General features: G+C 36.0%; 1 protein-coding gene across 2 annotated transcripts in view; it reads right to left on the reverse strand.

Moving 5' to 3' along the window:
- Positions 1-19,419, reverse strand: part of sws (patatin like phospholipase domain containing sws) — a 945,916-nt gene that overhangs the window by 570,233 nt on the left and 356,264 nt on the right. For both annotated transcript variants that reach the window (XM_090396526.1, XM_090396525.1), the window contains exon 18: positions 10,380-10,443. In XM_090396526.1, coding sequence (XP_090252652.1) covers positions 10,380-10,443 — 64 coding nt within the window. The remainder of the gene's footprint in view (positions 1-10,379; positions 10,444-19,419) is intronic.

Below are 19,419 nucleotides of genomic sequence, written 5' to 3' on the forward strand. Positions count from 1 at the left end.
ACTGCACATTCTTTCTGCTCCTGCAGACTCTTCCCTGTTCTGAGACTCAAATTATATAGCCTGGTCAAAAAAATAACCAGTTCAGCTGAACATTCTTTTAGCAGCTGTGTGATATCCTATCAGCCCCTTTTGCTGAATTCTTATTCAGTATGTGAAACAACTGTAATATCTCCTCTTCATGTGCCTGAGTTTCTTCATCCAGTGAAGAGGTAGCAGCAAACTCAACAATGCAAACCAAACTGATAGCTTTTAGTAAAATGTTCACTCATGAGTTGAACTACATTTTCTGCATCTGTCACCTTCACACCATCTGCATTCTGTAGTTATTCTTTCATATTCATTCTTTCTTTTAGTTGCAGCATATCGTTAGAATTCTTGTGGGTTGTCTTTACATTACAGAGCCAGTTTACTTTCATACTCATTAAGCTGTCTGTACAACGTTTGTGACTATTATTTCTAGCCTGCTGCTTATAATTTTCATAATGGACATCATCCTTATGCACATGATATTCCATCCACATCTTTCTGAAGTAATTGAGAGCAGCATTAATACTACTGCATTCAAAAACATCTTAACTAATGAACAATTGTCAATATGGATTGTAACACTTTTGATCAATGGATTTTTCTTGCCTGTCACTCACCTTTTGGGAAATGCCATGGAAAAGTTGGGGAAATATCAAGTGATTGCTCTTGATATATTTTAAAGATTATGATTAGGTCTGACATACAAAGGTCTATTAAGAAAATTCTTATATTAAGTAAGGTCTGTTACTCTGGCTTCTATTCCCTATGTGATACAGTGAAGGTCAAATGTGTTAACTTTGGATGCCTACTAACAGGGACAGTGAGAATTCAGAATAGCCATTGTATTTGCTAAAATTCTTAGAAGCCATGTGAGATCTCTTCTCAGCTATCCAAATATAATCTTTAAGTGACCTTTTTTTTCCCCCTGAAATGCACAAAGCTGACAACTTCCATCTCTTAGAAAGTTTTTTTTCCCCATACTTGGTTACAAAGTAAATTATACCTAATGAGAAAATTATATTCTAGTTTAATCCTTTATCCAAGGTATAAGCAAACAAAGCTTGCATGCAAATTTTCATAAATAGACTGTTTATATGTATAAGATGTAGACTTCAAATGGGATACTAAGAATTAATGTGAAGCCAACACCCTCTCTCTATATATAAATATAATATATTCGTGAAAATATGTTATACTTCAAACTTTCTTTACTTACACTCAGATAAAGGAAAAAACTAAAATATATTTGACATGTTTAAGTTAAGGGATATTTCATCCCATATAGTTTCTTAGCCAAATAAGAAACTTAAAGAGTTTCATGCCGAATATAGTAGAAACTATATAAAGTTGTGATTTCAAGCGTAAGCAAAAACCTGGATACTGCAGCAACTGACCCTTAAGGTAGTGCAAGCTGAGGCAACTCATGTCAAAGGTGGAGCAAGATCCGATCACTATTCTTGATATTTACCCATAATGTGAACTTAGCTCCAGTTGCTGCAGTATCCAGGTATTTGCTTACGCTTGGAATCACAACTTTATATAGTTTCTACTATATTCGGCATGAAACTCTTCGAGTTTCTTATTAGGCTAAGAAACGATATGGGATGAAATATCCCTTAACTTAAACAAGTCATATGTCGCCGAATTGAAGCCTTTGGCTCTTCATATATCTAATAATTTATTAGGATACCTCTCGGCAATACTCATAGAAGGGTTGTAAGTTCTGTTCGCTACAAACTTGATATTAACTAGGTCTACCTACTCACTGATGAGACCTCAATAAAGTTTGAAACCGGTCTGGGTAGTGACCTTCTCTCATAATGTAGAACAGTGATACAGCTCCTAGGAGCTAAGTTCACATTATGGGTAAATATCAAGAATAGTGATCAGAGCTTGCTCCACCTGTGACATGAGTTGCCTCAGCTTGCACTACCTTAAGGGCCAGTTGCTGCAGTATCCAGGTATTTGCTTACGCTTGGAATCGCCGAACTTTATACAGTTTCTACTATATCAAGAATAGTGATAAGAGCTTGCTCCACCTGTGACATGAGTTGCCTCAGCTTGCACTACCTTAAGGGTCAGTTGCTGCAGTATCCAGGTATTTGCTTACGCTTGGAATCGCCAAACTTTATATAGTTTCTACTATATTCGGCATGAAACTCTGAGTTTCTTATTCGGCTAAGAAACGATATGGGATGAAATATCCCTTAACTGAAACAAGTCATATGTCGCTGAATTGAAGCCTTTGGCTCTTCATATATCTAATAATATATTTGACAAGATTATATCCATGTTTGATATCAGCTTCAGAAAAATGTTCTACTAAATTTTGTAAAACATTTCATTTGTAAAACATCATTAAATTAAATACCCTTTATCCAAGTGTGAGCAAACAAAGTTTGCACCTGACTCACAGGACTGGGGTAAGGTGGTACAACACCAGGACAACTCGTTGCAAAGGTGGAGAAAGCTACCAACACTCCTATCTCAGTATCTCCTATAATGCAAAACACATCTCCTTGCGGATATGTCTAATGTTATGCATTAAGGGAAGGGCCATCGGCAAGGAGATGTGTTTTGCATTATAGGAGATACTGAGATAGGAGTGTTGGTAGCTTTCTCCACCTTTGCAACGAGTTGCCCTGGTGTTGTACCACCTTACCCCAGTCCTGAAGATACTTTCAGGTGCAAACTTTGTTTGCTCACACTTGGATAAAGGATTAAACTAATTTTATTATACTCTAACCAAGTGAAAAATAAACTTTCAATAAATTAAATACCGTTTAAAAAGATTTTGTGTGTGTGTGTGTGTGTGTGTGTGGGCAGACTACCATTAAAGCAACCATTTTTCCTGGAAATGAGCATTGATAAATAAGCACATAAAACTTTCTTGCATGTTCTTCTTTTCATATTGAAAAGAAGAACATGCAAGAAAGTTTTACAGCAAATAAAAGTTGAGCAGATGTGAACTATAGACTAAAATACAGAAACATGATTGAAGAAAAAATGAAAGAATGTGAGAACAGGAACCAAACATTGGAGATTCAGTGGCAAGTCCTGAAGAAAGCATTGAATGATTCAGCCAGAGAGGCATGTGGTGAGGTTGTTTGCAAAGATAGAAAAATCAGAACTCCATGGTGGACACAGGAAGTTAAAGAGGACAGTGAAAGAAAAGAAGAAAGCATATAAAAAGATCCTGGCAAATAAGTCAGCTTGTGCTCTTAGAGAATACAGAGACAAATATAAGAAAGCTAAACACTGTGTAAAACTAGCTAAACAAAAGTCACGGGAGGACTTTGGCAAGAACATAGAAAATAAATATCAAGAAGGTGGTAAGATATTCTGGAGGTTGTTGAAGAAGGTCAGAAATGGAGGAAAGAGTGCTATAAAAGGAATTAGAGATGATAAAGGTGACATGAAAACAGGATAAAAAAGATATCCTTGAAGTATGGAGTAATTACCGTATATTATTGCGTATAATGCGAAAAATTTATGGTAAAAAATACTACTTAAAGTTAGGGGGTTCGGATTATATGCGGATCCTAAAAAATATAACATCTTATTTGCAGAATGCAGAATGATACTGACTTGATGGGTGAAGCATAAATGCTTTTCATATTCCCCTCCATCTGAAAAGGAAAGTTCTTTGGGTGGAGGGAGTGCCGCAGGGCTCACTCTTGGCCCCCTTGCTGTTTTCTATCTATATAGCTGATATCCCTCAAAACCCAAGCTCAACAATCACTGCATTATATGCTGATGATACTGTATTATTAGCACGATCTCTCAGCCCCAAACTAGCTATCAAAAGACTCCAAAACAGTATTTACACACTAGAGAAATGGTTGATGGACTGGAGAATCCAAGCCAACCCACAGAAGAGTTCAGCCATACTGTTCACTAGAAAAAAGCATCAAATCAAGGAAGATATACATTTACTAGGTGTTAAAATCCCATGACAGAATACAGTCATATATCTCGGCATAATTCTCAATAAAAAACTACAATTCACCAATCATATAGAACACATAAGTTCAAAGACATCTAAAGTAATAGCACAGCTCTACCCCATGATCAACAGAAAAAGTAAATTCGATACTCAGAACAAACTACTCATATACAAGATGGTAATATGCCCAGTCATCACTTACGCATCTCCTGCATGGAGTCATACTTCAAACACAAATATTCAAAAGCCTGCAGAGAATACAGAATGAGTCTGAGAAATGTCTGAGAATGAGTTTGGATGCCCTGTGGTTTATCAGAAACTCGCAAATTCACAGCGAAGTCAACATTCCCTACATCACATCTCTCCTTCATGACCTAGCTGAAAAGTTCTTCATTAAGACAATTAATCATCCGAAGCCACTGATCAAGCAAGCTTCAGACTATAATGAAGCAGATTTCTGCAAATACAAGAGACCCTAGTCAATTCTATGCTCAGCTGAACACAGTTAATCTCACTGCCCTTTCAGGGCAAACTTAATATCTTATTAGACTTACACACACAATATATACTACCTAATGCCTATGCAACCAAATCTACTTGACCCACTCCCATTCAGCTACCGAGCGCGCATAGTATCTGCGCATAAATCTACCTACATTACTGGCTTTATGCGCAGATACGATGTGCGCTCCGTCGCCGAATGATAGAGCACCGTGAGATAGATAGAGCACAGTTAGGTATATCAGTTTAACCACAGTTCATTTCAAATATTATTCGTTAAACAAACCTAGCCTGAAAATGAGCCAACAGAAACGTAAACGTTCATCTTTTGAAGCAGGATTTAAATTGCGTGCCGTGCAGTTTGCAGAAGACCATAATAACAGTGTTGCTATGAGAGAATTTGATGTAGCAGAGAGTAATATTAGACTTTGGCTTAAGCAAAAAGACAGTCTTGAAAAAATCCCCAAAACGAAACATGCCCATCGTGGAGATGTAGCATCCTTTCCAGAACTCGAAGGAGAGCTACATGAATGGATTTTGACGCAACGACAAGATGGCATTATAGTAACAAGAAATGCAATTCATTTTCGAGCTCTACAACTCAAGAATGGTAAATTCAAGGACACACCAGGTATTTCATTTTTTCTTGCTTCCCCTCGGTGGTGCAACAGATTTATAGCAAAAGCATTAACATTATGACACCAAACAAAAATTGCGCAGAAGTTACCAAAGCAGCTTGAAGAAAAAGTGCAGTCCTTCCATAAATTTATCATAAAATTACGGAAGTGTCACAGATATGAATTTTCCCAAATTGGCAATATGGATGAGATGCCCATGCACTTTGATATGCCTCGGAATCGAACAGTAAACTCAGTTGGTAAGAAAAGGGTGTGTTCATAAAAACAACGGGACACGAAAAAACGCATTTTACCGTTGTTCAAGCATGCATAGCAGACCGAACCAAATTAAAGCCAACAGTGATATTTAAAAAGGAAGAAAATTCCGAAGCATATGAAATTTCCACCAGGTGTAATTGTTTGCGCCAATCAGAAAGGTTGGATGGATGAAGAAGGTGTACAATTGTGGCTGGATCAAGTATGGAACATACGTCCAGGTAGCTTGTTACGTCAACAAAGCATGCTAGTCTGGGATATGTTCCGGGCGCATTTAACAGAGGCAAGCAAAGAGAAAGCACGTGAGCTACGTACAGACCTAGTACTAGCTACGTACAGCTAGAATAAGCCATTTAAAGATCACTTACGTGAAAAATGGAGAGAATGGATGTTATCTATTTTGGTGAAGATGACAAAGAGTGGAAATTTTCAGAAGCCTGAGATCACCCGAGTCACCAGCTGGGTTAAAGAAGCATGGGATTCGATACCATCTGAAATGATTCAACTCATTTCTTAAATGTGGAATAAGTAATTCAATGGATGGATCCGAAGATCACGTCATATACGAAAGCGAGGATGACGCACAACAAAACGGAGAGCATGAAGTTGATGATGACAACTGCTACACACCCTACAGATGAATTTATAAATGAAATGTTTGATGACTCAAAAGATGAAGAATTTAAAGGATTTTGACATTTTGTTTTAAAATAAATATTTCTTTCGTTAATTCGTATTGTATTTTGACATTTTGTTTTAAAATAAATATTTCTTTCGTTAATTCGTATTGTATTATTTCTAATGTTATGGAACAAGATTAACAGATCGCATTATACGTGGACATGGCATTTTAGGGCTAGTTTTCAAACAAAATTTCTAGTTCTCATTATACGTGGATCGCATTATACGCAATAATATACGGTACTTCAAAAATTGCTAAATGAAATATGCAGTGATGACAGCACAGTGGTAAAAAAACACTGACCAGGTATGTAGTCAGGTAAAAGCCATCAAAAGTAGATGATATTTGACCAGAAATGCTCAAGTATGGAGGTATAAAAGTCTCACAGTGACTGCACTGCATAGTTCAGAATGCCTGGACAGAGGACAAATTCCAAATGATTGGAGTAGGGCTCTCATAGAACCCATATACAAAAAGGGAAATAAAACTGAATATGAATGAGTGTTCCTGCTAAGATATATGCAAGTATACTTGAGAAACAGTTGAGAAGAATTGTGGAAGAGAAGCTTGGTGAAGAACAAGCTGGATTCAGGCCAAATAGAGACTGTCAGGATCAGATTTTCCCTTTACGACAGATAGTTCCCATGAAATCATGGGAACTATCTGTCGTAAAGCTATATTCCCATCTGTCTTTGCTATATTCCCATGATTTCATGGGAATATAGCAAAGATCTGTCTTTAAGTTTTGTAGATCTGGAAAAGGCATATGACAAGGTGCCAAGAGAAAAGCTTTGCAAAACACTACAGTTGTATGGTGTTAATGGAGTATTATATCAAGCAAGTAAAACATTTCAGCGACTTAGGAACAGTTTTTAGTGAAGATGCTAAATTAAATATGGAAATAGACAACAGAATCAACAAAGCTGGTATGGTAGGAAGTCAACCAAATAAATTTATATGGAATAAGAGAGAAATTAGCCAAAACACTAAATTAGCTGTATACAAGTCAGTGTTCAAACCAATTTTAACTTATGGATCTGAGAGCTAGGTTAGAAGTAAAACACTTGACCAAAGACTAGAGACTGCAGATATGAGACACCTGAGAAAGATTAGGGGCATGAACAGATGGCATCAATGGCAATATCATATTAAAAACGAGGTTATTAGGAAAGAACTTGACATTGTCAACATCCAGGAATGCAATAGCAGAGCTAATCTCAGGTGGTATGGTCACTTAAATAGAATGGGAGAGGAAAGATTAGCAAAACAAGTGTTCTCTGCCAGGTTGGCAGAAAAAGATCCAGAGGAAACCAAGATATAGGTGGATTGATACAGTAAAAAGTGCCTCAGAAGATAGAAATATAAGATCTGATAATGTTGGAATCTTGACAGGCAACAGACTGATTTGGAGGAACATTGTAGATAGGAAGTTAGTAATGATGTAATTTTTCAAGTACTATCATATCCTGTATACCCCTTGAGGGTGTGTGTATGTGTGTGTATATATATATATATAGTTTTATGAAAAAATTGAATGACTAGAACCGAGATTTAATTAAAAAGGTTTTAATATAAACACACTACTAGTTTCGGCCTGTAACAGCCTTCTTCAGGTGACATTATAAAAGAAAAAACACTAAACATTGAGGGTTAAAAGACTATGAACAACACAGACAGTCTTTATACATAATTAGCATGAAAACGTTGCTCTTCTGGTAAACTAAAAATATCGATATATAGAAAACCCACACATACCAACAGATATCTGCACAGTCAGCCCCATTATTTCCCTCCTCATAAGCTTGGAATAATTTCCACCTTGGGACATAGAGCCCGTTCTCTTCTTGATGATCCAAATGAACTGCTTACAGAAATAAACCATCTGAAAACTTCTTTCGAAGTTAATGGATATTCCAAGAAAATCATTAACAAATTCCTTCTTAATCCTCCTAGACATCACTCAGAAGAAACAAATAGATTCAAAAGCAATATATCTATTCCTTACATAAGTACTGTTTCACATAAATTAGCAAAAGTTCTAAAAAAATACAATATCAGAACCTTGTTCACTCCACTTCCAAAGATCCGTTCCTTAATTAGCCACCCAAAACCTTGTCATCATCAACTCAAATACCCTGGCGTATATAAAATATTATGTGACTGCGATATTCCTTATTTCGGGCAAACAGACAAATCTGTCGAAATGCGTATGGAAGAACACATGAGAGACATTACTTACAAGAGACAGCGAGCGAGTGCATTATCAAGTCATATCCTTTTCTCGGCTAATCCTAATGATGATAACCAAAGTCACAAAGTCTGCTGGAAAAAATCTACAAACATCTTCCGTTGCAGTGACGAAATAGAGAGAAAAATTGTGGAATCGAGAGAAATCATCTTCAATCCTGTTCATCTAAATAACAACTTAAGCTACAACCTCCCGGATAGTCATTCAGCTGTAATCATGTACTGGCGTTCACGTGATGCAGCAAGCACGCACTCTCCCAACAATGCAACAAACGAAAGAACAGCTTCAAATACAACTACAACGTTTTCATGCTAATTATGTATAAAGACTGTCTGTGTTGTTCATAGTCTTTTAACCCTCAATGTTTAGTGTTTTTTCTTTTATAATGTCACCTGAAGAAGGCTGTTACAGGCCGAAACTAGTAGTGTGTTTATATTAAAACCTTTTTAATTAAATCTCGGTTCTAGTCATTCAATTTTTTCATAAAACTATGTATGTTAACCGAGTCAATGATCATTCTGTCATATATATATATATATATATATATCAGTAATTTGATGATGATTAATAACAAATGACAGTAACAGCATTTCTTGATTTCTATTGCTTTCCTATCCCCCCCCCCACTAGAAAATGTCATTTTACACATTAATCAAAAGTATGCCATTTTCAAAGTTCACAGTCATATATGAAATACATAATAACCAAATCTAGAAAGTAACAAAAATCACTACAAAACTTTAAGCATGATCTAGAGGTCTGATGCAATATTTCAATTATAAAAACTAATTTACTGTTGAATAAGCAGTTTTAATGAAGCAAAACAGTTAACTATTATTTTTTGGACAATGTGTTTTTTTATATCAGAAATGTAATTTGAAAGAAAACTTATGCATGAAAGTGACTGCAAGGGAACATATTCTTATTGTAAATGTTCCATTAAATTCTTATTTTAAATCCTATACTTAATTAGTAGCAAAATAAAAAAAATATATATGTGTGTGTGTGTGTTTGTGCTAGTGCTGCTTAAGGGTCAAAGCCAAACAACTGGGAGGAGACCACCACATTGCCTTTCAGGAATGCAGAGAGTTTTATAGTGGCTACAAGCATGGCTCAGAGGGACCTAGTCAGAAAGGACAAATTCCCAATGATTGGAGCAGAGCTCTCAGAGTATCCATCTATGAGAATTGTGATAATATGAAAGCAGTGAATTATATTATATCCAATAAAGAATCAAATGGGGGGGGGGAAGGTCAGACATTAGGTCGGATTCCCCAAGTTCAGTTTCCACATTCCACAAGGCCTAAACATTAAATGCAATGAGGTAATTTGGGAATCAGATAAACATAAACTAAATCGTATGATATGAAAAAAAATACAAAAATATTTATAAATATGGAGCTGAAAGAATAAATGAGCTGAAGCCCTTCTACTTCTTTAATGGGACATTGAGGGGAGGGAGGAGGAGGAGGAGGAGGAGGTGACCATACTGATGATAATGGATTTGTGCTGATTCAGGTGGGTGATAGGTGCTAAATGACTATTATCGACACCAAAATACAAGTACACATGGACCAAACCAACTATATGTCTAAAATGAATGTGCATTAAAACAAGGAAATGCTATTACAAACTACAAAATAGGGCTGTTAATGGATGACAGTAAATGGAATTTAAGCATATATCTTGAGAATAAATTAGATTTAATAAAGAAGTTAAATCGTTATATGATGATCATACATCTTTAAATGATAATACAACTGAGATATCCACATCTAAGTTATATGATCATTTTAGGAAATATGCACAAGATGTTTGCCTGCTTTAAGCATTGAAAAATCTGAGGGAAAACCTTGCCACTTATGTGACCAGTCCTTAAAGGTTCTTCACATCCAAAATAGATTAGAACCCAGGTTACTCTTACCAAAAGGCACTGTCAAAGTGTGGTGCGCATATTTCATGAACATGCATATATGAATCCACATATACAGGATTATCAATCTTCTGTCAGAGAGAGAGATTACCTCACAAAAGAAAAGTCTAATGTGTAAATAATTAAAAAAAAAGCTCAGATATGCTTACCTCTGGATATTTAATTTTAATTGCATTTAGAAGACCATCTGGAAGTTTAGCCAATTCCGAATCTCTAGACATCAGAAAAACATAAAAGTAGATTACTAACAGTTTATAATATTTTAAACTGCAAGTTATAATTTTTAATTGCATGATAATATCGAAGTCATTTAATAAATTAAAATCATAGGTGAAACCAATCCAAAGTTACACAAATTTGATGCTGATGCAATTTTGTATGAATGCAAATATAAATGGGGGAGACAGGGGGCAGGGAGAGCAAGGCCCAATTATCATCTATTTTTCCAGGTGAACTGTTAATAACAAAAACTTTAACAATTAAAAAAAAAAAAAAAAGAAGTTATGTAAAAGTCATAGCATTTTATTTTTAAGTAAAGAGTTCAAGGTTGCGAAAAACTAAATGCATACAAAAAAAAAAGCAACCGAAAGCAAAAGAAATACAATATTCTAAATTAATTGCTATTCTAGTGACATCATAAATCCATCTGAAATATTTCTTTAAATGATGTCATGTGCACTGTTTGGCTGTAAAAGATCTAGTGCAATTCTCATTACTCAGATGAGAAACACTTTGGAATAAAAATACTTTTCCAATCAAAAACTGGGTTAAGTCTCAGAAGTATGAGCTGCACGATACAGTAAGATCAGAGAAGAACACTAGAGCATATAATGGGTCTGCAACAAATGGATTGAATGCAGGATGTTGGTTGAAAGTAACCCATGATTATGGACCTCTTATCTGCAATGGATACTGTCTGAATAATGGGTGAGAATATCTCAAAACAGAACCCAGGACAGAAAAATGAAGAACCAAGATTAGAGATTGCAAATAAGAACTTGTAGGAAGGTATTCAGAAAATTCATCGGAAAGCTGCCTTGAGGACTACCTCTGAAATCCCCCCCCCCCTCACCACCACCACACACACACACACACGATGTAATAACCAATGAACCAATTACAAAGAGAAGTTAGTAAGCACACTGAACATTATGGCTATAAGGAGCACTATAAAGATTTTAAAGATGAGGTATGTTAATTAGTTATCATTCAAATTATGTAAACAGGAAATTGCATCAAGTGATGAAGATTAATAATCTGTTGATGTATTTTCCAAATCTGTTTTAAAAATATAGTCAATAAATTAATAACTCAATTTTCTTTGAAATATTTTTATTTTTCATTATGTGTTATAACAAAAATGAATGGTAGCCTGCATAACCTTATGAGAACTTTTTCTAGTTTCTAGGCCAACAGAAAAAAGATATAGGCTTGAGTTTAGTCAATGAGAATTGGAATTTCTTAATTTATCCCCCTCCCCTCCACCCTCAGTTAATACCAAACTGAATCAATTTTTCATGCAAGTAACTCAGACTGACTTTTTAATCCTACAGCTCAGCAAAATCAACTACAAAAATAATTACATAATGAAAGACATCATATGCTGGCCTGGTTGGCCGAGTGGTTAGCGTATCTGCTCTTCAGCCAAAAGGCTACGAGTTCAGATCATGCCATAGGCATGAGTGTTTGTGATTGTCTGTGAAAATACTAGTGGTGGGATGTCAGTATATGGCATTGTTAGTTGCAAGTGTGGAAATTGGAAATTTGTAAAGTAGATGCCCTCCTTTGATGAGTTGTTGGACTCCCTGGAGGTGTTACATAATAATATAATATAATAAGTATATTGGATAAATTATGATAACAATTAAAAAACAGAAAACTTAGGAAAAATTTTATTATAAACACAATTTTTGGTTATCTCTCATTACCATTACTAGTGTAAGATTTCATCAAAATGAGAACAGAATAACCATTAAAAAATGAAAAAGCACATGACAAATACCATTAGAATCCACAGTAAAAATGCAACTACTTTTGATTAATTTTCCTCTACAGAAAGTAATTACTTTCTGTAGAGGAAACTGTGAAGCGCCATCTGGATGTCTCATCTAAGAAAGAAAGGTTATTAATGTCTTCTACTCCTATAATATTCATAGAAGTGAAGATTTATTTATTTTAAATGAATAGTTAATTCTTAAAAGAAATATATCTAAATCTGACAAAAAGTTCCATGCTGCAAGTAAAATCATCAACACAGCACACCTATATGTTATTCAAGACACCTTATTCAAAATGTTCTATCTAAAACAATCAGCATAGGTAGGAGAGATTGGGGGAACCCACTGCTATTTTTTTTTATTACCTAGAAAACAACCAGCATTATAATATGAAATCAAATATTTCACAATATCAACAGAAAAAAATTTTTGCATTAATTTTAATACATGAATTAGAAATATTTGTAAAAAAAGAAAACCACATTCAAACTGATTAAATAATCATTGGTAATAAAACAATACTTGAAATCTTGTTTCTAAATTCTTCAGTTTTTTTTTTTTTTTTTTTTTTTATGTGGGAAAGCGGATCACTGTAAAGACAGAAATTACTAAACTACTGTTTGCTATTCAGTAATCACGTATTATAACACAGCGACGGCTGAACTGGATAAGGGTAATGGGTTTACAGTGATTCTGCTGGACCTTGCTAAGGCCTTTGACAGGATACCACATGGAATTCTAATCAGTAAATTGCAGCATATGGGAATGGACATAGGGTTGGTGAGATGGATAGGAGGGTGGTTGACAGAGAGATATCAGAGAGTGGTTTACTCAGGAGTAGAGTCCACAAGACGGCCTGTGACTAGTGGTGTACCACAAGGATCTGTTCTTGGACCACTGCTGTTTAATTTGTTCATAAATGATATAGGAAAGGATCTGAGAGGAACAGTTCATTTGTTTGCGGATGATGCGAAGTTGGGTAGGGCAATAGTGAATGCAGATGACGTCAAAATTTTGCAGGATGATTTGGATAGATTGGAGGTCTGGGCTAGGGAGAATGGATGTCAATTTAATGTGGCAAAATGTAAGGTTATGCATTTTGGGTGAAAAGATGGGAGGCAGTTTACTGCATTGGTGGAACAGTGCTCCAGGAAATTGATGAGGCACGAGATTTAGGAGTGTTGGTGGATAAGGAATTGAAATTTAGGGGACACATTGCAAAAGTGGCCAAATCAGCTCATCAAATCACTTGGTTGCTGAAGAATACGTTGACAAGCAGAGACAAGCAGGTTATTGTTCCTCTGTATCGAGCCTTGATAAGACCTCATCTCGACTACTGTGCTCAGATTTGGTCACCTAGGTTTCTTCTTGATGGGGAGGAGGTGGAGAGGATCCAGAGGCGAGTGACCAAGATGATAGCAGGTCTGTGGAATGAACCGTATGAGAACAGGTTGAGGATTTGTGGGTTGCAAAAATTGGTTGATAGGCGGAGGAGGGGAGATATGATTGAGACATTCAAATTACTGAAGGGTTTCTATAAAATTAATTCAGAAGATATTTTTGAGAACAGGGCTGGTTGTGGGAGGACTAGGGGACATCCATGGAAACTGGGCAAAAGTGTGGTTAGTAAAGGTGTTAGAGCTGGGTTCTTTACTTTTAGAGTAGTGAATGAGTGGAATGCGCTCCCTGAGTCTGTGGTGGATGCTGTGACAGTGAATGAGTTTAAGGCGAGGTATGATAGATACTGTATGAATGTCAAATAGTTGTGATGAAAATGATTTGGGGCCTCCCTCGATGAGTCTAATGACTCCCTGGAGTTGCCCGTAATAATAATAATAATAATAATAATAATACTGGCTAGACTTTGCAAAGGCATTTGACAGGATTCCAGATGGAACTCTGTTGCATTAACTGGAGCAAATGGGATGCATATGAAGCTGGTGATTTGGATAAGAGGTTGGGTGGATAATGGATAGATATCAAAGAGTGCTATGAGGGAGATGAGTCCAGGAGGAGGCAGGTGATAAATGGAGTGCCGAGTTCAGCACTAGGTCATCTTTAATATATACATCAATGATAAAGCAAATGGTTTAAGGAGAAATATTCATTTGGCAATGATGCAGCTAGGAAGAATGAATCAAGAATATGATGTAAAGATTCTGCAGGATGACAAATATATTGGCAGTATGGGTAGAGGTAAATAAGCAAGTGTCTTGCCCTTTGAGGTGAAGGGAACACAAGCTTATATCATATACTGATGGAAACAAACTAAGAAATTTGAAGTCAGGGATTTAGAGAGTGATTGTGGCCAAGTTTAGATGACATATTGCCAAGGTAGCCAAAACAGCACTCCAGATTACATGCTGTTGGAGAACATACAGCCAAGCAGAGATAAAGAAGTTACAGTTACTCTAAATAAGCTTTAATAATGCCTCATTTAATAAGCTCTGGATCACTTTTGCAGATCTCATCATTTAGATTCCTTTATTTTTCCTAGGAATGCTTCCTATGAGAATGAAATTAAGTATTTGAAATCCAGATGAAAGTATCTAGATTTCAAAAATTAGCTGATAAGTGAATATGATAGCACATGATAGAAGCATATAAGTTTTTAAAGGGATTTTAAAGGATTGGCACAGAAGACTTATGAGTACATGGCAGGCAAAAGGATAACAATGGGTCATCCCTGGAAAATAATAATTATCATTTTCCCACCATTTTTTATTATTTGTTTTAAAATGAAAATCTGATTCTCATAACCTCTTATTTGGCCTAAAACCCAGCTTGTTCTTCTCCAAGATTCTCTTCAGTTTTTCTCAGCCTCTTATTCAGAGACCAGGCAGAAACCTTAAGAGAGCAAAAATTCTCATTCAGTACTAAAGAATTTGAAACGTCAGAGACCGAACAAGAGTTTTTGCTCTCTTAAGGTTTCTGCCTGGTCTCTGAAGAGAACCAACCAGTTTGAAACAGCTGTCAGGCCAGTGAAACCTTATCAAAATGGACTAATAAAAGGCAAATATATATATAGAAGCTTGGGCAGCACCTATATCTTTTAAGTGGCCCACACTAAGGCAATTTGTGAATACAGGGGAGTGTATTCCTGTAAACTCTCTGGTCAACTTACCTTATGAAACTTTCATAGTGTCTACATTCAGCTTTGAAATAATGCTGGATTTAATATCTACTTTGCTTATATAATTTTGCATTGCTGAAATGAAGGGCGCTTTTGGCTCTTTATTTTAATAATAGCTATCTTATTTTTTGCTGTGTGCACTCAGGATATTTGCTAACTTACTTTTTTGGAAACCTTTGATAATACGCTTTCTATGTTTCCATAACTGCCGCTAACTCTTTTTTTGTCCATCATAGAGCTGATTTTTCTATCCTTGCAGACAATCTCACCAACATGTCTCTCTAGCTGAATTAATATATTTTCCCAAGTTTGTTCAATGAAAATAAGAAGCAAACCTTGGACTCTCAAATCCTTTCATTTCTTCTCGAATAATATTTGTATAGCTGAGTCCACATTTCACCTCTGAAAGCTGCTTTCTAAAACTTCCATACATATTGTTATTTTTGATATATTTATATCTGTCATGCAGGGTCTATAACTGAGAGGAGACCTCAAAATAGCCTTTAAAGGAATGCGGAGAACCAACCAGAGCTTCTGACCTAATGTCCAATCTTCACCTTCTTGTGGTGCACCCTGTTGGGAATCTACCTGAATACTGAATGAACAAGGATGGGCTGGCAATTTGGGATTTAGTTGACCAAATTGTAATTCTTATTGACTTAAACCAAATTACAAAATGGTACAATGTGACAAAATTTCATGCCGGCTGGGGTGTCGCCTGGTTAAACAAGGCCCCCGTTTTCACCAGGGAACCATGGTGAAGTGAAAAGTCAGCTATAGGAACAAATCTGAAAAAACACCCCAACTCAACATCACCAGAGTTAAAGATCGGTACTATCAACATAAGAAGCCTGAATGGCAAAGAAATGGAGCTAGCTGAGAAATTAGATAAGTACCAGATCGACATAATAGGAGTGACTGAAACAAAAAAGACAAAAACTGGTGAGATCTCTCTGAGCAATAAATACAAAATGTTATATTCAGGCAATGACAATCAAGGAAAAGAAGGAGTAGCCATTGTATTCAACACTAAATACAAGGCTAATCTTCTTGAATAGCAGGCAGTCTCAAGTAGAGTGATGTGGGCAAATATCAGAATGAAGAACTGGACAATGAGATTTATTTGTGCCTCTAGTCCCACAGAAGGTTCAACTAAAGTAGAAGTGGAGGAATTTTTTGATGCTTTAGAGAAAGCATCTGACACAATGAAAAAGGAAAAGTTGGTCCTTGTTGGGGATCTAAATAGCAGAGTAGGAAATGATTGTGAGACATACAAAAATATTTTGAGAAAATTTGGAGAAAAGAGCAGAGCTAATAATAATGGCAAATACCTGTTGGGTTTCTGCTCAGGACATGGACTGGTTATTACTAACACCATGTTCCAACATAAAAATGTGCACAAATTCACATGGAGAGAAGAGGCTAGGAATAAGAAAAGTCTCATTGACTGTTATTGTTGATAGTGATGTTTTCTCCCTGGTGCAGGACACCAGAGTGTACAGAGGATTTGAAATTAAAAGTGATCACTATTTAGTCTTGAGCAGGATAAAATTGAATTTCATATTGAAAAGAATAACATGTAAGAAAGTTTTAAAGCAAATAAAAGTTGAGCAGCTCTCAGGTGTGAACTGTAGACTAAAATACACAAAGATTATTGAAGAAAAAATGAAAGAGTTTGGGAACAGCAACCAAACCTTGGAGATTCATTGGCAAGCCTTGAAGAAAACCCTGATTGATTCAGCCAGAGAGGCATGTGGTGAGGTTGTGTGCAAGGATAGAAAAATCAGAACTCCATGGTGAACACAGGAAGTTAAAGAGGCAGTGAAGGAAAAGAAGAAAGCGTATCAAAAGTTCCTGGCAAATAAGTCAGCTTGTGCTCTTAGAGAATACAGAGACAAATGTAAGAAAGCTAAACAGTGTGTAAAACTAGCTAAACAAAAGTCATGGGAGGACTTTGGCAAGAATATAGAAAATAAATATCAAGAAGGTGGCAAAATATTCTGGAGGTTGTTGAAGCTTAGGAATGGAGGAAAGAGTGCTGTAAAAGGAGTTAGAGATGATAAAGGTGACATGAAAAAGGGAGAAAAAGATATCCTTGAAGTATGGAGTAATTACTTTGAAAAACTGCTAAATGAAACAAGCAGTGATGACAGCACAGTGATAAAAAACACTGACCAGGCCTGCAGTCAGGAATACATATCCATACTTGAAGTAGAAAAAGCCATCAAAGGCTTGAAATGTGGAAAGGCAGCAGGAGTAGACGATATTCGACCAGAAATGCTGAAGTATGGTGGTATAAAAGTCTTACAGTGGCTGCACTGCATAGTTCAGAAAGCCTGGACAGAGGGACGAATTCCCGATGATTGGAGTAGAGCTCTCATAGTACCCATATATAAAATGGGAAATAAAACTGAATGTGAGAATTACAGAGGTATTTCCCTACTGAGTGTTCCTGGCAAGATCTATGCAAGTATACTTGAGAAACAGTTGAGAAGAATTTTGGAAGAGAAGCTTGATAAAGAACAAGCTGGATTCCGGCCAAATAGAGGCTGTCAGGATCAGATCTTCACTTTACGACAAATAGTGGATAAATCATGGGAATATAACAAAGATCTCTATTTGAGTTTTGTAGATCTGGAAAAGGCATATGATAAGCTGCCAATAGAGAAGTTATTCAATACGCTACAGTTATATGGTATCAATGGGGCATTATATCAAGCAATACTTAGTCTTTATTTGAGTTGTAAGTCAGCAGTTAGAATTGAAGGAAGTACATTAAGATGGTTCAATGTTAAATCTGGTGTGAGACAAGGATGTACATTATCACTTCTGTTATTCATTATCTATATGGATCACATTATGAAAGAAAGTGGTATTAAACCTGATATCAAAATTGGCAGTGTTAATGTCAGCTCTTTGCTTTATGTGGACAATGTTATACTTATCAACAAATCCACTACGAGTCTGCAAGATTCCTTGACTAAATTGAATAACTGTTGTAATAGATATGTAATATGGTATGAAGGTGAGTAATAAAAAGACAAAGACAATGAAAATAGGCAGAATCGTTGAAAATATCAACTGCATTGTGAACGAAGAACCTGTGGAACAAGTAAAACATTTCACCTACTTAGGAATGATTTTTAGTGAAGATGGTAAATTAAATATGGAAATAGACAACAGAATCAATAAAGCTGGTATAGTAGGAAGCTAATTGAATAAATTCATATGGAAGAAGAGAGAAATTAGTCGGAACACTAAATTAGCTGTATACAAGACAGTGTTCAAACCAGTCTTAACTTATGGATCTGAGAGCTGGGTCAGAAGTAAAACACTTGACCAAAGACTAGAGACCACGGATATGAGAATTCTGAGAAAGATTAGAGGCAGGAACAGATGGCATCAATGGCAATATCATATTAAAAATGATAATATTAGGAAAGAACTTGACACTGTCAGCATCCAGGAATGCATTAGCAGAGCTAATCTCAGGTGGTATATGGGCAAGGAAAGATTGGTAAAACAAGTGTTCTCCGCCAGGTTGGCAGGAAAACGTCCCAGAAGAAGACCAAGATATAGGTGGATTGACACGGTACAAAGTACCTTAGACGACAGAAATATAAGATCTGATAAAATTGGAGTCTTGACAAGTAACAGACTGATATGGAGGAAAATTGTAGATAGGAAGTTAGTAATGATGTAAAGTTTTCATGTAGTACTATCATATCCTGTACACCCCTTGACTGTACATGGCAGGAATTTGATGATGATGATATCTGTCATGCTTAAAACTAAGAGATGATTACTTCAAATTTTTAATTTATTGGATACTTTTGTATCCTGAAATCAGTGAAGATATCATGACAATGTTATTGTTGTTAGTGATACGTCACATAACCAGCCATGTATCACTATCACCAACATGACTATGACCAGTCCATTGCCCAAACAGATGATTTCCAGCATATAAAATGTATTGGACAAGGACGATACATACACAGTACTATATTTAGATTTTTCTAAGACCTTTGATAGTTTTTCACATCACAAATAACTAAA

This window comes from Typopeltis vanoorti, chromosome 8 (genome assembly GCF_054136105.1).
Source record: "Typopeltis vanoorti isolate ZY-2024b chromosome 8, IOZ_Tvanoo_1.0, whole genome shotgun sequence".
Lineage (NCBI taxonomy): Eukaryota > Metazoa > Arthropoda > Arachnida > Uropygi > Thelyphonidae > Typopeltis > Typopeltis vanoorti.